The 21,189-nt window shown below is 38.4% G+C and overlaps 1 protein-coding gene and 1 long non-coding RNA gene across 2 annotated transcripts in view; one reads left to right on the top strand and one right to left on the bottom strand.

Moving 5' to 3' along the window:
- ENPP3 (ectonucleotide pyrophosphatase/phosphodiesterase 3) overlaps window positions 1-21,189 on the top strand; it is a 119,155-nt gene that overhangs the window by 13,478 nt on the left and 84,488 nt on the right. The window contains 3 exon segments of the mRNA XM_078155130.1: window positions 13,276-13,398; window positions 17,017-17,142; window positions 18,646-18,706. Coding sequence (XP_078011256.1) covers window positions 13,276-13,398; window positions 17,017-17,142; window positions 18,646-18,706 — 310 coding nt within the window.
- On the bottom strand, window positions 10,039-20,400 carry LOC110208875 (uncharacterized). Its single transcript, XR_002324683.2, has 2 exons — window positions 20,358-20,400; window positions 10,039-10,271 (listed from the first exon to the last, which is right to left on the bottom strand). It is a non-coding gene; the product is annotated as an uncharacterized LOC110208875 (long non-coding RNA).

Raw genomic sequence — 21,189 nt, 5'->3', positions numbered from 1 at the left:
CTACTTGAATCTCATTGTCTCCTAAAGTGGCTTTAAGTGGTACTTGAGATAATGGGCTTCTCACTGACCACTCTATTTGTATGTCTTCCATGTTAAAAAAAAAAGCCAAAAAAAGAATTCAAAAGACCCTGCCATTTCCTCAAGTCCTCTCTTCCCTTTCTTAGTTAAACTCCTTGTAATTTACAAATAAGTCTCCAAGACACAGATTTCCAAGAAAAATAATTTTTCACAGCACACATATATTGAAGATATATTGCTCAAAAAAAGTTCAGTGATGGAATGAACAATCAAAACACGTTGGAAACCACTAGTCTAATTTATGACATGCACATGGGTGGACAGACTATAGAGCTGGTCTATTAATATATGTCTCTTAGACTTCGACTCATGATGGGACAATGAACTGAACTAAACAGAAGAGAGACAGCATGCTGGATTGCATTTGGGAAATATTGCACTGGTTTTTAATGACCCAGTCTTCACTCTTTTTAACATCAAAATTCTTCCAGTAATGTGAAATGGCTTCAAATTGTGGAAAATATCAATCTATGAAGAATCAAAATTCAACTGACCCAGAGGGCAATGAAAAAATATAGTGGGTAAATGTAGGATGCAACCTATTGTAATTATAGATTTTGTGGTGGAGAGAATTTTGGAGGTCATCCAGTCTAACCCCATACCCCATAACCCCATTGAAAAAGTGAAGTGACTTGCCTTCAGGTAGTGTCATAGGTACTAAACAGAAGAATAGAGATTCAAATCCCGGTTCTTGAACTTTAAATCTAGTTCTCTGTACCTCTATACTCTACTTGAGAGCTGTCAGCAGAAAGATGACAATTGAAATCATAAGAGTGAAGGTATTCTCTAAGTAAGAGCATTGAGAAAAGAGACAATTGAGAACAGGATCTTGAAAGAAAACTACCTGGGAGCAGGATGAGGAGTCATTAAACAGGTAAAGAGAAATCACTTAGATTTAGTAGGAGAACCGGAAATATGAAGTGTTATAGAAGCCAAGGGCAGAAAGAATTTCAGAAGGACCAAATGGTAAATTATGTCATAAATTCAAGGAGTCTCTGAGCTGGACGGGTTCAGAAGTCTCATAGTTTAACCTATACTTATTGAAGGGAGTCAATAGAGTCTAATGCAAGACAGAGGTCCAGAGGATGGCTCAGAATGCAGTGGGTGACCTTGGCCTTTAGAAATTAAGGTCTTGGGGCAGCTAGGTGGTGCAGTGGATAGAACACTGGCCCTGGAATCGGGAGGACCTGAGTTCAAATCCAGCCTCAGACCAAACACGTGACACTTACTCGCTGTGTGACCCTGGGCAAATCACTTAACCTCAATTAGCTTAAAAAAAAAACACAACGAAATTAAGGTCTTTCCCAGATATCAGTTTGTCTGAAGCCATACCCATTCAGTGACTTAAAGTTTAGGTAAGAATTGAGACAAAAGATGGCCCAATTAATTTATCATCCCAAAGATATCTGTCTAGGAGGTAAAGACCCTCAGAGTTTTTGGCCTATGCAGAAAACAATTTCTATTTACAATCATTCTAAGTCATGAAAACCTAAACAATGAGCCACAGAAACTTGGGCTGGGCCTGATATCGGCCATTCAGTGGAAACCAGCTTGACAGCTTGACCTTAGTAATTAACCATATTAACCTTCCACTGTCTTCTACACCGGAATCCACCTTTTTTTTGGGGGGGGTAGGCAATGGGGTTAAGTGACTTGCCCAGGGTCACACAGCTAGTAAGTGTCAAGTGTCTAAGGTTGAATTTTAACTCAGTTTCTCCTGACTCCAAGGCTGGAGCTGTATCCATTGGGCCACCTAGCTGCCCCAGGAATTGCCCTTTGATGTCCACCTGTCACTCAGCTCTTACCTGTGTCTCCAAGATGCTGTAAATATGGCAGCAGACACACCCCAGTAAAATCATCTTGGCAGATGGGTTAAATCAGGTTGAGGATAACTGACAGGCCTCAAAACCATCTGTGAATTATGGGGATGTCTACCCCAAACATAAGACTTCCCTTGGTAGAATGGGCAGATGAGAACAGTTTATTCCATTGGCCATGGAGGAGGCTGAAGCAGGCACTGTGGAGTGCTTAGAGCTCAGTCAGATGTCAAAGATGTCAAGGTCTGCATCCTGGGTCATTTTGGAAGAGGTGACTTTGAGCAACTCTGCCTCACTTAAATCCAAATCACATGCAAGATATCACCCATCATTCACTATTTTATACAAGCATCATGATGTCATTGGTCCGCTTTGAAAATGAAGGATGAATAACAAAAACAACAACATTGGAATCCTTTGCTCTCTTGTACTATCATCACTATTCACCTCTTTTTGTATCTTAACCCTGGTTTAGGCTCACGATCCATCTACTACATTTCTACTTACATCAATCAATAAACATTTATTAAACATCTGCTGTGTCCCTGGGATTGTGCTACGTATTGAGGATAAAAGTTCAAAGAATGAAATAATCCCTTCTGATGACTTCAGTAGGCTTACATTATAATGGGGAGGCAACAGGAATATAAAAAATAGAGTTAATCAAAACATATAAATATATACATACACAAAGTAGTTAAATAAAGTAGTTTGGGAAAGAGGGCATTAGAAGTTGTTGGGCCTGTATCAGGAAAGACTTTGTGCAGAAAATAGTGTCTGACTTGCATCTAAAAAGAAGATAGGAAAGCTATAAGTTAGTGGTAAGAAGAGATGTATAGGTTTTAACTGTCAACACAAAGCATAAAATATTCTTTTTTAAAATTTAATTTTATTGGTTTTCAATTAATAAGCACTCCCTCTCATCTCCCTCTCATATCACTATCCCCTCCATATTTGAACAATAATAAAAAAAAGAAAAAGACAATCCTCATAACAAAAATACAAAGTCAAGCAAAGCAAACCTGTATGTTGGTCATGTCTGTAAATGAATGTCTGGGGGCAGTTAGGTGGTGCAGTGGATACAGCACGGGCCCTGGAGTCAGGAGCACCTGAGTTCAAATGCGGCCTCAGACACATAATACTAGCTGTGTGACTCTGGGCAAGTCACAACCCCAATTGCCCTCACCAAAAAGAAAAAAAGTCTCATTTGACATCATGAGTCCATCACCTCTCTGTCAGTATGTGGGAAGCAAAAGCATAAACTTTTCAAAACTTTTGGCTACCCAGGCCCCCACAGTTCAGTGATCAGTAAGGAAATAGAAAACTAATTGGATGGGACTATCATTGTCTTTGGAAGGTTTATAAAGGAAGTGTAGCACCAACAGGACATTTCCAATTATACTAAAGGTCTATATTAATTTATCTTTTCATTGGTCTATCACATATGGCTTCTTACACATTTTTTTTATCAGTGTAGTCCATGACTCTTCCTGAACATGGCAGGAACACATTTCAGTTGACAGAGAAATCAGCTATTCTGATAACATTTATTACAACATTAACGCTGTTAGAGCATAGCATATTGTTTAGGTGTTTTTCAGTCATGTCTGACTCATCGTTATCCTATTTTGGGGTTTTCTTAGCTTGTAGGATGATGGATTTAGAGCTAAGAAGAACATTAAGTGACATGTGGTCCAATAGCCTTAGTTTATAGATGAGGACCTGGACCTAGCCCATAGAGGTTAAATGATTTTGACCAGGATAACACAGGAGCAGGATTGGAATTGAACCTAGGTTCTCTGATCCCAAGTCCAGTCCTCTTTCTACCATAGCACACTATCCTCCCCTAAAAAGAAAAGCCTACAGTGTCACTGTTTACCTTCTGAATGCATATGAGATTGGGCATATTCAAAGTATAGAATGGCCATCAAGAGGATGGCCACTCGGAGGCAGCTAGGTGGCACAGTGGATAGAGCACTGGCCCTGGATTCAGAAGGACCTGAGTTCAAATCTGGCCTCAGACACATAACACTTACTAGCTGTGTGACCCTGGGCAAATCACTTAACCCCCATTGCCCAACTGAAAAAAAAAAAAGAGGATGAACTCTTAGCAGAGAGTGGATGATGATTAAAAATTCCCAAATAGCTGAAATGTGAGGTAACTCCAAGAAAAGAAGGGATAGAGAGAAGTTGAACTTGTGATTTCATTCATGTAGGGAGCTCCCCGACGAAGAAATTACCTTCACCAATGCAGACTGGCATTTTATCCATAATTTGTAATCTTCAAGTTGCCTTGAGTGTTGAGAGGTTAAATGACTTGTCTACAGTCACACTGCGATTATATGTAAGAGATAGAATTGGAACCCAACTCTTCCTGGCTCCTAGGCTAGTTCTCCATCCACTATGCCATGCTGCCTCTCACAAAGAGGGAAAAAATGGGAGAGAAATGCTTTAGGGAGGACCAGGGACTTGGGCAATATTTACTACGTGGATTAGTTCATTTGCTTTTGTTTTCAAATATGACTGTCAAACTGAAATGACAACAAGAATGAAACTCTCCAGTTTTTTACTCCACTAGATAATTTTTCTTCTTCTAAGATGGAGCAGCTTTATAAATCTATGTCTTTTTGGATATTTAGTGCAGATGTGTTTGCCCATAATGATGCAAAGTCCAGTTGCATGGCACATGGCATGTTACAACATCATGGGAGTAATAAAGCTTTTTCCTGAGGTCAGTTTTGTCTTCCTGTTGACTTGCTGTTAGATTACTTAACTGGAAGGTTGCCACTGTCAATGTTATGAATAGAAATAATGAAAAAAAATGTTGAAGTGTTAATCTGACCTTATTTGACCCTTATTTTGACCACGACGCCTTCAGAGATGTATCTATTTTCCAGTAGAACACCATTGTGATAGTTCAATCATTATGACACAAGTTTGGAAACACTTCAGGCCAAGTCATTTTCCCCAAATATATCTATACACATGGAAAGACCAATATCCTACAGTTCATCTTTAGAGGGTTGGGATGGGAAACATGTTGTTATCTGTGTACAGTCTCATAGTAATAACATTGTAAAAAAGTCTACATGTAATCATGAATGACCTTGGCCAAGACTCTTTACCTTTTTGGCCTTACTTTCTACACTTGCAAAATGAGGAGGTTGGATTAGACTAGGGGTTATCAACCTTGGGCAGTCTGGTGATGCCTATGGACCCATCTCAGAATGTTTTTAAATAATTGTAGGAAATGCTAAATTTCAGTTAGATGTTAGTGAAAATAAAGATGCATTTTTTTTCCTCATTCAAGTTCACAGACTTAATGAAATCTATCAGTCCATGAACCCCAGGTTAAGAATCTCTAGATAAGGGGCAGCTAGGTGGTGCAGTGGAGAGAGCACCGGCCCTGGATTCAGGAGGACCTGAGTTCAAATCCGGCCTCAGACATGTAACACTTACTAGCTGGGTGACCCTGGGCAAGTCACTTAACCCCATTGCCTAGCCAAAAACAAAAACAAACAAACAAACAAAAAAAGAATCTCTAGATAAGATGATTTCATGGTATCTTCCAACCCTCAATTCCATCTTCTCAAAACACTTCCTAGACCTCTTATACATTTATGTAATTTTCTAATTCAAATTATATTTATTTGTATGCCTTAGCACACCTAAATTGTAAGAGGGTAAAGTCTGTGTCTGACTAATATTCATAGTTCCTAATGTAGCATAGTGCCATTTGCAAATAAAAAAGCAAGTAATTAACAAATGTTTATGGAATGAATGAATGAAACCACATTTGAACATGCGTTTCCTCTTATGAAATGTAATTCTTTGGTTCATTGTTTCAGTCATTCTAAGTATTAAAAGGCCTGCATTTGCATTTAAAGTTGGTCTTGCTAAACTAGTTTTTGTATTTGTTGAGAATCCAAGTATTTCTTCATGCCAACTCAGAAGTAAATCTTAAGAAATAATTCATGTGTTAACTTTAATATATATGCCTAGTTACTGGCGTTTTGTACTGTCAAAAATGCCAACTCTGTATTGAACAGGGTCCAGTTCTTGGACATCAATTAATGATCTAGCTAACTCAAGGCTATTGAGATGATATGGGAGGTTTGGACTTCATATATTTAAAGGATTTTTTTCAGTTTAATTTCTTTATTAAAAAAAGTTTATATCCTTTGTTCCTATTGTTCAGTCATGTCTGACTCTTTGTGACCCCATAGACCACTGCACACCAATACTGTCCCTGTAGTTTTCTTGGCAAAGATAGCGGAAGGGTTCACCTGTTTCTTTCTCCAGTGGATTAAGGCAAACAGAGGTTAAATTACTTGCTTGAGGTCACGCGGCTAGTAAATGTTTGGGGCTGTATTTGAACTCAGGTCTTCCTGAATCTAGATCCAATGCTCTACCCACTGAGCCTCCTAGCTACCTCCTTTGTTCTTATATCACATGCTTAAGTACCTTCTGTGGCTGTCCTTTGTAAAAGGCTTAGACTATATAATTGTAAGATTCCTAAATCTGTTAGCCCGTGATTCAATTTTTGTGTACAAAAATGAAATGTAACTTAGACAGTAATAATGCAGTTCAGTGGACTGAGAAATTGTTTTGTCAATGGACAAAAGAATAATCATTAATGGTAATTAATTAAGGTACGGTTTCCAGCCTGAAGAGACAGGCACAGTTCAAGTGCAAAAACGAAAGTGTTTAGAAAATGTTTATTGGACGTGTCTGGTACATGTGGGGAAGCAGTTAGACCTAGTCTGGGCACCTCTGAAGATTGGGCTTTAGGAAATGGTTTATATATGGTTTTACAACAAAGGGAGGCAGGACGTAGGCAGGTTCTGGGGATGTTTTCAGGGCGTTTTGGAGAGGAGAGTTCCAGGATTGGGAGGAGAATAGACGGAGTACAGAGTACCTGGAACCTGAATATTTGTGCAAGCTCTGTCCTTTGGGGACTAGTATGAATCACTTTAAGCTGGCCCTGTGGTTGCTGGCACAGCAGAGGTGTCCTGGATTCACCCAGTGAACATTGTAAAGGATCACTGGTATGTCAAACTTGAGCAACATTCATTTCCCCTCCTGACTGGCTGATTCCTATTCCCAGGTTATTTTGGCTTTTCCTGGATAATAAGGGAGCTCAAGCAAATTGAAGTGATTAGTAAACTCATTATTCATTCCATTTTCACAATAGTTTGATGCCATCCTGGAAGCAGGGCTTTAATGGAATGTCACAGGGATCTATCCTTGACTATTAAAAAAAATTTTATATATATTTCTAATTGTCAGACATTTGTTTTTGCCCTTTCTATGACTCACTGAAAACATCGAGGAAGGAGGGAAGGTAAGAAGAATGCATAGAAGGATAGGAGGAGGGTGGGAGGGAAGGGAAAAAGAGAGAAGAATGAAGGGACAGAAGGAAGAAAAGAAGGAAGGAAAAAATAAAGGAAGGAGCAAAAGAAAGATGGAAGGAACAAAAGAAGGAAGGAGAGAGGGAAGGAGGAGAAGAAGAAAGGAAAGAAAGAAGGAAAGAAGGAAGGAGGGAAGGAAAGAAAAGAGGAAGGAAGGAAGAAAGGAAGCATCCAGTTTTGGCCACCAAAAAAAAGCTGCTATAAAAATGAGGGAAGGAAAGAAAGAAAGAAGGAAGTTTCCAGTTTTTGCCACCAAAAGAAAAGCTGGATATTTGTGTACATAAAGGATAATTTCCTCTTTTTTTAATGTCTTCCAAGATAGGACTAATAGAGTATACCTGGGTCAAGGGTTATGTGCTGTTCAGTAACTTTTCTTGCATTATCCCAAATTGCTTTTCATAATGGCTGGACTAGCTCGTAGTTGCACCAACAATGCAGCGCTGTCTGGTTTACCACAGTTCCTCTAATATTTGCCATTTTCTTTTCTTCTTCCTTTTTTTTCCCGTCATCTTTTCCAATCTGATGAGTAGAAACTCAGAGATGCTGTCACGCGCATTTCTTTAAGTATTAGTGATTTGGAGTACTTTCAAAAACATTGTTATGGATAGTCTATGTTTTTTCCCTTGAGAACTCCCTGTTCATGTCCTTAGATCATTTATCAATTGAGAAATAGCTCTTATTCTTACAACTTTGTATTAAATCCTTACTTTGAAAATGAAACCTTTTATCAAAGAAACCTGAAGTGAAGATTCCCCATCCCCCCATTTGTTTCCTTCAGTTCCTAGGCTTATTGGATTTGTTTGTGTAAAAATTTTTAAATTTTATGTAATAAAAATTAGCCATTTTATCTTCTGTGATTCTATCTCTTGTTTGTTCACAAACTCTTTCTCTGTCCTTAGATCTGATAAGTAATTTCTTTATGATGCAACTTTTTATATTACTCCCTTCCTCATTGGAATGTAATTATTCATCCTCATAAAATCCATTCCGATTGTTTACTTGTATTTATTTTTTAATTTTTTTCTTGACTCAGTGTTCCTATTCAGCTCTCTCTCTCTCTCTCTCTCTCTCTCTCTCTCTCTCTCTCTCTCTCTTTCTCTCATCAGGAATGTTTGAAAGTCTTCTATTTCATTCAAGGTTCATTTTTTTTCTTTTGTAAGATTATATTCAATTTTGTAGACCTTCACCTTTTGGAATATCATATTGCATGTTCCCTGGTCCCTTATAGTGGTAGCCACTAAGTTTCATGTGATCCTAACTGTGGTTCCTCAATATTTGATTTTTTTCTTTCTGGCTGCTTGCAGTATTTTGTCTTTGGTCTGTCAGCTCTGGATTTTAGCAATGACATTCCAGGAGTTTTCATTTTAGGGTTTCTTTTAGGAGCTGATTGGTAAATTATTTCTATTTTCATATTGCCCTCATTCTAATATGTCTGGGTAGTTTTCTTTAATGGTTTCCTGAAAAATGATATTCAGGTTCTTTTTTTTTTTTTTTGGTAATGGATTTAAGTAGTACAATGATTCTTAAGTTATCACTACTTGATATGTCTCCTAGGTACATTTTCTTTTAATACATTATATATTACATTTTCTTGTAATATCATTTTAGCTCTTTCTAAAGATTCATATCATTTCTACTAGGAATTCTAATTTATCTAGTGGGTAAACTTTTTTTTTTCTTAGAGGTTTAGATTGTAGGTGTTTTGGGTGTTATTCTCTTCTTCTGGATTTCTGTCTCTGCCATCCCTGGCATCATTAAAGACCTTTATCATTATTATTTTGTTTACTCATTGGAGATGTTGAGGCCTCAGGAACTGAAATTCTAGATTTCCCCATATCAGCTGATTAGACTAACTGGGGCCCTTTTCTTTGTCCCGGGTTGCTTTCTGTGGCCATGGGAGTCTTTCCTTCACTTTGACTCCCCCTTTCCTCAGGAATCACACTAAATTAAGTCATCTGCCCACAAATCATACTTTTTCCTTTACCTGGGATGTTATGGTTAACTCCTTCCAGGACTGGCTTTAGTTGAAGCCCTTTTCCTAGAAGGGGAAAAGGAAAGAGAGGCCTTAAAAAAGATCTAAGCGTTTGTCGGAAATTGCCCATCCTCTGGTGGAATAGACCTAGTTGAGTCTTTTTCCTGGGGTTAGGGAGAGGGGACTTTTCACATATCTCATTACACTGAGGTGCTTTTCTTCCTCAACCAGATAAGGCTACCTTTACCTTCCCTCCTCTTTGCCCTAAAAGCAGGGTGCAGCTGGTTCTGAGGTTCTTTTTTTCTTTGATGAAGTCTTTGACTTTCCCTTTTGGCCCTCAGAAGATCTGGCTTTTAGAATCCTAATGTTATGAGAAGTTATGGAGGCACTTCAAATATATCTGCCCTTCAGGATTGCTATGAGGGTGAAATGCATTAATGTATATAAAGTACTTTGCAGTCCGCAAAGTGCTATATAAATGTGAGTTATTTTATTTTATTTTTTTTTAGTTGAGTTAAGCTTTTAATTTAATGTTACAAAAAATATTTAGTCAAACAGACCAAAGCCCATGTCATCATTGGACTCCTCAGATTCTTTTTTTTGCTTCCTCTTTCTTCTCAGCTGGGGCAGCCGTGCTAGCAGGAGCTGCCCCTCCAGCAGGGGCAGCACCACCAGCTGCTGGGGCAGGTCCACCAACTCCTACACTGCAGATGAGACTTGCAATATTGACATTGGACAGACATAATACTGGCCAGAATGGTTCAACACTTGCACCTGCTGCTTTAATGAGGGCATTGATTTTATCCTCCGTGACTGTAACATCATCGTCATGAAGGATGAGGGCAGAGTAGATGCAAGCGAGCTCAGAGATGGCCATTTCAGCAGAAGGATGAGGAGAGACTTGTTTGTAGTGGTGCTAGTGGCTGGATAAAGTGAGGAGTCACCCCAATGCGGCCTTAGCTTCCAAAGAAGAACCAAGCACCTTGCAGATAACTGAAAAGAAAGCCTAAATGTCAGTTATTATTGTTGTTATTATCACATCTTGAAGACCTTTAATATATGTAAGCTGACCATGTCAAAGATTTCAGCATTTCTAGCTAAGTAAACAACCATTTATGAAGTACCTACTATGCACCAGGCTGGCAATACAAAAAAATAAAAGGCAAAAAAAGTCTTTGCTTTCAAAGAGTTTGTGATCTAATGAGAGACAACATACAAATAACTACGTATGAATGAAGTCTGTCTAGAATAAACTGGAAATACTCTTAAGAGAGAAAGCAGCAGTATTAAGGTAGATCAGAAAATGCTTCTTGCAGAAGGTGAGATTTTTTTCTGGGACATGAAGGAAACCAGGAGACAGATGAGGAGAAGGGGCATTCCAGGCCATAGGGGATAGATCTGTTCTTTTGAAGAGGGTGATAGCTTTTGCTTGGTGCCCTACTTCTGCTCTCTTAGATGATAAAACAGTAGTAAGGAGCTTTGCTGTGAGGAATATTCTTTTTTTAAAATTTTTTTTTCTTCCATATGCTTTTGAGTTGAAAATTTTTCTCCCTTTTCCTCCCCCACCCCCCCCAAGACGGCATACAATCTGACATAGGCTTTACATTTACATACCCATTAAACATATTTTCACATTAGTGAAGTTGTAAGTAAAAATCAAAACCAATAGGAGGAACCATCAGAAGGACGAAACAAAACTCAACAGAAGGTAAAAATAAGTGATAGCAATTCGACTTCCATAGTTCTTTCTTTAAATGTGGACAACATTTTCCATCCCGAGGCCTCTGGAGATGCCTTAGATCCTCGTAATGCTGAGAAGGGTTCAGTTTAACATTCTTAGTCATTGCATAACATGGCTGTTATTGTGTACAAAGTCCTCTTGGTTCTGCTCACTTCACTCTGCATCAGACCATGTAAGTCTTTCCAGGTTTTTCTGAAGTCAGCCTGTTCATCATTTCTTATAGCACAATAGTATTCCATTACATTCATATACCACCACTTGCTCAGCCATTCCCTAATGGATGGGCATCCTCTCAATTTCCAATTCTTTGCCACCACAAAAAGAGCTGCTATGTATATTTTTGTACCTGTGGGTCCTTTTCCCATTTGTTTGATCTCTTTGGGATATAGCCCTAGAAGTGTTATTGCTGGATCAAAGGGTATGCCCATTTTTGTATCCCTTTGGGCATAGTTCCAAATTGTTCTCCAAAATGGTTGGATCATTTTGCAACTCCACCAACAATGTATTAGTGTTCCAATTTTCCCACATCCTGTCCAACATTTATCATTTTCCTGTTTTGTCATGTTGGCCAATCTGATAGGTGTGATGTGGTACCTCAGAGTTGTTTTGATTTGCATTTGTGAGGAATATTCTTAGCTAATGTTAAAGCATTATAAATGTAAGTTGTTATTGTTTTTGTTACACTTACTCCTTTGTCTCTATTGCCACTGCTGCGCCACTATTGATATCTACCTGCACTATCCCAATAGCCTTCCAGTTGGCTTTCCCACCTCTAGTTTCTCAGTCCATTTTTTATACTACTGCCAACTTAACCTTAATTATTCTAAGATCTGATCTCACTAGCTTGCCAAATTAAATCCAAATTTTTAGTCTGACATTTTTTTGGGTCCAGATATGTGATTTCATTGGTGTGGAGAGTCCCCCAGATGGGAAAAATCCCCCTTCCAATGTAGGTCAGCAGCTGCTTGCAGCTTCTAGTTTTGGAAGGTTGCCAGGGCACTGAGAGGTTAAGTGATTTGTTCACAGTCACAAACATCAGAGGTAGTACTGGAACCTAGATCATCCTGATTTCAAGGCCAGTCTTCTATCTACTACTCCATATTGTCTTTCATTTAAGACCAATCTGTTGCCAACCTACTTTTTCTTCACTGATCCTTAGAAGTAAAAAGGAGTAGTAAGTGATCAGTCTCACTTTTCCCCTTGGTAGCAGTGATGCCAGTGTTGGAAAGATACAGGGCTGTTCTTTCAATTGCTATAGATGGAGCTGGGGGAGTTTCTTCACTGCTGTTTCTGTAGCTGCTTCCCAAATCTATACACAGTGACCATATTTTAAGTTTTATTGATACCTCCCTGGACTGTGCGTAGTGGCAAACAATGGAGATGTACTTGCAAACATCATTAATTGCACATTGGTCAGTGCATTGTATATTTTTCCTATGGAGCTAAAACCATGGAGTGAAGAACCTGGGTCCTTCACTGCCATTTTATTTGTCTTCTCTTTACATCAGTGTCACAGGGCTTCATAGACCCTCTGTTGCTTTTTTGGGGAATGTGGCAGTACTTTGAGAGTCCATCCCAAAAGAATGGGTGGGAAATATGGGTTAGAAATACTAAGGAAGGAGCAGACCAAGAGCCTCTATCAAACCTAAGAAGGGGTCTTTCCCTAGAAGTCAGTGCATGTAGCCAAGAAGTGGGGGGACAAGACAATTCTGTGGACTGAGCGAGTAGAAGAGGTACATTTTGCTTGATCAAAGGACTTTTAGGAGCTATTTGCTTTTCAAGTCTAAGTTGCTCATGCATAGCTGATGAATCTCTCCTGGTATTATCTGACAAAATCAGGAAAAAGATGCACATTTCCCCATTGTATGAAAAGCAGTATGAGAGGGATGACTGTAGCATATGAAACACTGAAACCACAAGAGGTTTTAGCAGCCAACAGAACTGTGTTTCCTTTGGTCCATTCTTGCTGTTCCCACATCTATGAACATGCTTATTCTGCTATCTGTAATGGAAAATAAGTGGGAAGATAACGATTCACTTGACAGTTTTTTTCTGAGATATTTTTTTCTGGGCTAGATTTATTTTGTTAAATTAAACACAACCTGTAATTAGGAGATTCTAGTAGGTTTCAACTCTAGGTTTGGTTTTATTTATTAAGCCAAGGATGCATTGTGCCAGAAGAGGCCAGGGAAAGAAAAGAACTTGAAATTCTCTTTGCCCCTGTAATGTGTTACTCTGTCCCTTTTCTTTTTACAGGGAGTTGTAGAAACAAATGCTATGAGCAATCCTACAGAGGACTGGAAGGCTGCCAGTGTGATAGTGGCTGTAGAGAGCGGAAGAACTGTTGCTGGGATTTTGAAGAAACTTGCGTGGCATCAAGTATGTACAATAAAATTGCATGAATTAGCCTATCGCTATCATTTGCTTTTTTGAACAATAATGATGTGGAACTCATTTTCTGGTTGGCAATAGTCCTGTCAATGGACTGCCTCTGCCTTTTAGCAGTCCAAGGCCTTTTTTAGCATATATCTCCAGAAGAGACTGGGTGACCCGTTGTAGGGCTTGTTGTAGAGGGTACTCTTATTTGGCATAGATTGGGCTGACTAGATAGCCTTTGAGGTCTTTTCTCACTCTGAGAACCTATAATTCTGAAATCCTCACTTCACAGGACCTACCAAAGATAGACAAACATTATTTAATTAACCAGGATCACTGCTAAACTATAAAAGGCTTATTTTACTGTTTTTTAAAAAATAATGCCTATTAAAATGCATTAAAAATAAATGCATATTAAATTTGACAATGTTGGCCACCTTTTTAGTTTTTATTTTGTTCTTCTGTAGTTGTAAATAATCTCTAAGCATCACCTAGGTGTCAGTCAGTTAACAAGCATATTAAGCTCTCCCTCTGTGTTTGGCACCGGGCCAACCACTGAGGATACAAAGGGGGGTGAAAACTTGGGGCCTGTCCTCAGAAAGATCACATTCTAATGAGGAGAGACAGCATGAAAACAACTATGTACATTCATGATATATGCAATGTAAACAGAAGGTAATCTCAGAGGGAAGGACACTAGCTGTGTGTGTGTGTGTGTGTGTGTGTGTGTGTGTGTATCTATGTGAAGACAAAGGATGAGGACCAGGAAAAGCCTCCTCCTGAAGATAATGTGATATGAGCTGAGTGTTGAAGGAAGCCAGTGAGGTCAGGAGGGAGAGCATTCTAGCCATGGTTGATGTTTAGTCATTTCTTTCATATTTGACTCTTTGTGACCCTATCTGGGGTCTTGGCAAACTAAAAAGGGGGCTAATATTGTCAAATTTAATAAGCATTTATTTTTAAGGTCAAAACAAACCAATAAGTCTTTCTTTTACAGTTTAGCAGTGAGTGATTCCAGCTATTTTTTTAAGTGCATTTTCATTTAATAGTAGCTAGCATGTATACAGCAAATAATCTGTGCCAGGCACTATGCTAAGAACTTTACAAACATTATTTCATTTAATGCTCATGACAATCCATATTTATTACATGAGTCATAAGAGTATGGATACTTTGTGGGTATAGGGTGCACATGCACATGCACACACACACTTACACATCCACACACAAAATGGCATATATTTACTGCTTTTTTTTCCCCCTCTCTTAACTCCCCTCAAGTAATCATCAATATTATATTACCTAAATAGGCTCTGTTTTGCTCTCCAACATGTTCTGCCAGTCCTGTGGGTTGTCGGTTGCAGAGACATACACTGGCATGGGTGACATGGCATTTTACGGGGAGGACTGTTATTGTGACCTATCTGGGAAGTGAAACAGTGGCCTGTGGGGGAATTCTAAAACTAGAGTCCTGAACCAGTTGGTAATTCAATCCAATAAGCCCTTCTTAGAGTACTACTTTGTCTAGACTTTGTCCTAAGTGTTGAGGATAAGAAGGGGGGAAAAAAAAGGAAAGCCCTTTCTGTTAAGGAATTTACATTCCACTGAGTTAGCATGTACAACAGAAAAATAAATATAAAACAAATGTAAATTTAAATCACTTAACTCCTCTAAGGCCTTAGTGTCTTCAAAGGTAAATTGTTAGGTTGGATTAGATAACCTCTAAGGTCCTTTCCAGTTCTAGATCTATGATACTAAATACAAAGTAATTTTTTGAGGTAGAGGGTTAGAGCAGCTATAATAATGGAAAGGATTAGGAAAGGTTTTTTGGTTTTTGATCTGACCATTGACTGGAGGTAGAGATTTTGAGAAGTTCAGGTGAAGAGGATTCTAAGCGTGGGGTATAACCTATGCAAAGACACAGCAGTGGGAGATAGACTATGGTATAGGGAAGTTTGTCTGGAACAAAGAGTACATGAGTAAAAGTGAATTGAGTCTAGAAAGATAGGCAGGAATTAAGTTGCAAAGAGCTTTCAGTGCCAGACAGGGCCATTTATATTTTATCTTTGTGGCAAAAGAAAGCTGCTGAAGATTCTTGAGTGGGGGAGTGGTATTTGGTGCTTTAGAAATATCGGTTTTTTCAGTTGTGTGGAGGATGGATTGACAAGGGAGAGACAGGGATACCAATTAAGACGCTATTGCAATAGTCTGGGTTTGAGGTAATAAGGAGCTGAAGAAGGGTGGGAACTGTGGGAGTACAGTGAAGGGGCAAGATGCACAAGATGTTTTAAAATCGGAATCAAAAACCCTTGGTAATGGATTGGCTATACAGGGTAGAGGGGAAGAGTAAACCTGGGTGATGCCCAGAAAGGGGGCATGGGAGGGAGAGGCATGGCTTTTGGTGGGACAATCATGAGTTTGGTTCTGAGGTGTCAATATGATATCCAGGTGGAGATAACTATCAGGGAGCTGATGATGTGGGACTAGAATTTAAGAGAGAGACCAGAGCTGGACAGAAAGAGCAATTAGTTATCTGCATAGAGATGATAATTAAATCCATTGTTGCTGATGGGAACACCAAGAGAAAGAGTGTAGCAATATAAGAGGACCAAGGATGGAGGTATACCCAGCATAGAAAGTACACCCATGCATAGAGATCAGGCTGGGGTTGATGATCCACAAAAAGAGACTAAAAAGGATGGGTTGGTGAGAAAGAGGGGAGGAAAACTAGGAGAGAACAGCATTGCAGAAACCCAGGGAGAACATTGGTCAAGAGTGGTCAAGAAGGGTTAAGGATGAGCAATTTTGAGGTTAGAAGCCAGATTGCAAGGTGCTGAGAAGTGATTAGGAGATGAAGAAATTCTGCTGCTTGCCTGTGATTTTCCTAAATCATTGCAGTTATGACCACGTTACACCCCTCCACTCAATAAACTCTAACCTCTTCACCGGCAATCTCCCATGCCTGGAATGTTTTCCTCCTTACTTCTACCTCCTGGATGTCCCCAATTTCTTCAAGACTCAGCTCACCTCCTACCTTCTGTAGGAAACTTTTAAAGGCTCTTCTACTGCTTTCTAATTACACAATATATTTTGCATATTGTATCCCCATTGAAATTGGGAGACAAATGCCCTTTGAGGACAAGGACTGTGTTTTTACCTCCTTTATATCTCCAACATCTGGCATAGTGCTTGACATACAGTAAGTGTTTAATAAGTGTTTGTTGACTGACTAACCAACATCTGGCATAGGGCTTGACACTTAGTAAGTGTTTAATAAGTGTTTATTGACTGACTGACTGGGCTGGTTGAGGCTTCTCTTGAGTAGTCTGGAATCATAAAGATTCCCCAGAACCAATTTCCTCATCCCTACCTTGAGAATAGATTAGTGACTAGAGGGTTACCCAATACTCATAAGCTTGCCTTATAGCAAAATAGAGCCTTTCCCCTGATATCTATGCCCATGGAGATTAGTGAATTAGTAGTGCTAGTGGTTGAACAGTTCTGTATTATCTTTTGTCCTTAATTATTGTAGATAATTAAGTAATTATTGAAATAAAATTCATATTTTCTTATAGTGAACTTTAATTTATTAAATACTCAGTTTAATTATGAAATTTGCAGCTCAGATATGGCAATGTAATGTATTTCGCTGTGGAGAGACTCGGCTAGCTGACGGGCATTGTTCTTGCTCTGACGACTGCTTGGAGAGAAAAGACTGTTGTACTGATTATAACAGTGTTTGCAAAGGTAAGTAAAAGAACAAATAGAATCATTTTCTTCTGTTTTATCCTGAAAAAAGATTGACACACAAGAGAATATCTTAGTTTAATAATAAGGTATGAAAATTAGGACAGGCTGTGGAATATTTGAGTACTCATTTGGAATGGAAAGACATTTGGCTTTTCATTTAATTTTTGGAAGAAATACAGTATGCAGAGTTATAACCTGGGCAATGTGACCAGAGCTTTGCTCTATGCCACTGAAATTTCAAGGGCATTTACAGTACTTAAATTCCTTCAGCAATAAACAACTGAATTTAGCAACTGGTTAGCAAGAATAACTAATTAGAATAGGAAGCAACTAGATGGCATGCTGATCACCTCCTATTGCCCTGTAATCTCTCCTTTGACTGAAACTGAATTTGTCACACAAAAATTATTTGAAGCTATACCTTTAAGTTATCTTGGGATCTCTTCTTTTTACCTCCAAACCTCATTTGACTAAAACAAATTTGATTTGAGGGTATATTTTATACTGTTTTTTCTTGGAATGTTTAGGGAAGCTTGCCCTGGGCACCAAATTGGTAGTAACATAAAGCTCTGACGGTGTATATTACGTAGGCTTTTTCTTTAGCGGGAAGAGGCAAAGTTTGGATATTAAGATTTATTGTTAAATTCTCCATTTGACCTCATCCATTCTATCCTTTTTCATACTAACTCCTTTTTTCCCTCAATATACTTTTAAACCCATTTTCACGGTGGTTAAAATAACCCAATACTTTAAAATCAGGCTTGCATGCTAGCTCATTATAGCTGAAATCTTCCTGAAATAAAATTCAGCCCTTGTATTTCCTCAGAACTATTTTCCTTTCAAAACTATTTTTTGATAAGTAGTTAATCAGATAAGGTGACTGATCTCTGCTGAGCCATTGTATGCCGTGCAATAAATTGTGTGTGTTAATAATTTAAATTGCATTCATTTTCTCGAGAAAAAATTGTCTCCTCCTCCTAGTTGTAACCAGGAGTTCTGGCACATGGAGATCACTTGGAGGTTGGGGAGAGGAGGAGGCACACAAAAGACAATCATTCCTAATGAGATACAGCTAGCCAAGGGAGAATCCAAATCGCATCCCTTGTGTCATGGCTAATGAGCTTTGACATCTCAGAGCAAGTGTAATGTTGTGGGAATGGGGTGGAAGCTGAGTGGGGAGGTGATGGGAAAGCAGATGGGGAGAAGATGGCTGTAAGGCAGAGAGAAAGATGAACTACAGCAGAGAGGTGGAATTGGAGGGGTTGGCTTTGCATAGCACAGAATGAGCAAAGAACAGGGAGGCACTGAGTTGGAAATCCCCCTTACCCAAGAAAAGCTCCAGTTGTTATATCTTCATTATAGCTTTGTAGTAAAATACTTTATTCTCAGGGAGTGCCCTAAATAAAATAGTTCCATGCTAAGATGAAGTACGCTATCTATGCATTTTCTTTTTATCTTCTGCTTTGCTGATATCTAAACATTTTGATTTCACCTTTTTAGGAGAAAGCCTCTGGGTAGATGAAGAATGTAGTGCTTCTCAGAAGTCTCAGTGTCCAGAGGGGTAAGATTAATTTGAGTATTAGATTCTCTTTTATCAGTAGGAAGACTGAATTGAAACAGAAAGAAGTAGGATATGGGATTTTGTGGATGATACTTTTTAGAATAGAAATTAATTACTAATTAATTATAACTAATAATTTTAGAATGAAAGGAGTTGCTTGTATTATCGAAGTTTGCACTTTTGAACATTCCTTCAAGTAGGTTGAATATTAGCAAAAAGTGAACACTTGAGATAAAATATTATGAGCTTGAAGAAGTAAAAACAGTTAAATTGTAGTGGATAGACTGATAGATTAAGAGTCAAGGAGACCTAGGTTTAAGCCTTGCCTTAGGCATTTACTGGCTTGGTGACCTTGCCAAGTTATTTTACTTCTCTTGGCCTCAGTTTCTCATCAATAAAATAAGTGGGTTGGATCATCCAGCAATGAATCCATAATGCTATGTGTGCCTGCCTCACTTTAATTAGCCTAGGAAGCTTCTCGATATTTTATCACTTAAAACAAGTTTTTGAAAAAGTATTTCATCTGAGTTCATAGGTAATATCTTAGTGAGAATTTAACCTGATACTTATTCAGACTTTTGCTCACTGACCCATCTTTCTCTGTAAATGGGAACCAGAAGTCAGGTTCAATATTGTGTTTCCACTATGTATTGCTAGACAGGTTTTACCGATTGCTGCTATCATTGCATGTGTCCCCAGCTCTAAAATTGGTGAGTGCTGGTGATGAGGATGGCATGTCTTTTTTCTTTTTTTTTCTTAATTAATTTTTAGTTTTCAACAATCACTTCCATAAGCTTTTGAGTTTTAAATTTTTCTCTCTCTTCCTCCCCACTTCCCTCTCCAAGATGGTGTGCAATCTGATATAGGCTCTACACATTCCTATTAAACATATTTTCACATTAGTCATGTTGCTAGGAGGAATTAGAACCAATAGGAGGAACCACAAGAAAGAGGGAACAAAACAGAAGAAAAAAAGAGCAAATAGTATGCTTCGATCTGCATTCAAACTCCATAATTCTTTTTCTGGATGTGGATAGCATCTTCCATCATGAGATTTTTGGAGATGTCTTAGATCCTTGCATTGCTGAGAACAGCTAAGTCTATCAAAGTTAGTCATCACACAACGTGGTTGTTACTGTGTGTAATGTTCTTTTGGTTCTGCTCACTTCACTCAGCATCAGACCATATAGGTCTTTCCAGGTTTTTCTGAAGTCAGCCTGTTCATCATTTCTTATAGCACAATAGTATTCCATTACATTCATATACCACAACTTATTCATCCATTCCCCAGTTGATGGGCATCCCCTTAATTTTTAATTCTTTGCCACCGCAGAAAGAGCTGCTATAAATATTTTTGTACATGTAGGTCCTTTCTCCTTTTTTACGATTTCTTTGGGATACAGAGATGGCACACTTTTTAAGAGGAAGTATAACCCCCTCATGTTGGTCGCATTTACTCCTCACTAGTAGTTATGATGACAGTACAAGGAAAGGAGATCCCTTGTCCCTTGAGCAAAAGAACTCAATGATGAGTATAGCACCCAGCCTAGTTTATCTATTTTGTCCCTGGGTTTCTTCTACCCCACATTCTTTCCTTTCTACCTTAAGGCTAGTTCATTTATCAACCACAATTCCTATACAGCAGGCTTACCACTTTCTGTAGCAGGACAACCAGTCACTTCCTCAGTTGTTCCCTCAAAGAAGAGAGAACTTTGTCCCTCCTAGCACTTAGAAAGGCAGTGCTGGCTTATTTTTAACCACTTGGCCTCTCAACATCCCCTTCTCCTGACACTCCTTGCAAAGTAGGTCAGAACTCTTAAAAAAAATTAGGAAAATGAACCTAGATTCTTCATTATGCCATCTAAACATATGTAAGATGAACTGTCTGCTCTTAAATTTCATGCTTCGATTTAGTGAGTTTTGCTGAGAAATTGCAACTGTGATCACTTAATTCACACTACATTTTTTTTGAGGAAAAATATCTAGTGATATAAACTTATCAAAACAAAGAATTTAAAAATATGTAATTTTTCTGCAGGAAATTTCATAAAACGAAGCCTTTTTCTTTTATCTCCAAAGGCTAAAAAAAAAAGTTAAATTTGATTTTGATCAGCCATATATATTGTCTGTCTGTAAAGAAATGCTTTCAAAAACCATAAACAATTAAAGAATTGGAAAACTTTTATGAAAATTCTCTCTTGTTTTGACATAGTTATTTTTGAAAATAAGCAAAATAAGCAAATAACAATCCACGTTTGCAATAAGGACACTTTCTCTTCACTATGCCATTTCTTTCTCCTTTTGTCCTCACTCTTAAAGAAGATTAGTTCTGTAAAGCAGCAAAGTCTATTTATTTTTAACAAAAGACTCCTTAAGACAGAAGAAAAAAAGCTAACATATCACCATATAAATTAACATAAAGGTAATGAACAGCATCAACAGAAACCAATTCCTTTTAAATGATTAAGGCATAACAACTCCAA

The sequence above is a fragment of the Phascolarctos cinereus genome, unplaced genomic scaffold (genome assembly GCF_003287225.1).
Source record: "Phascolarctos cinereus isolate Bilbo 61053 unplaced genomic scaffold, phaCin_HiC Scaffold_5;HRSCAF=322, whole genome shotgun sequence".
NCBI classification, from domain to species: domain Eukaryota; kingdom Metazoa; phylum Chordata; class Mammalia; order Diprotodontia; family Phascolarctidae; genus Phascolarctos; species Phascolarctos cinereus.
The sequence above is the reverse complement of the archived record's forward strand: the minus strand, read 5'-3'. Positions and strand labels throughout refer to the sequence as shown.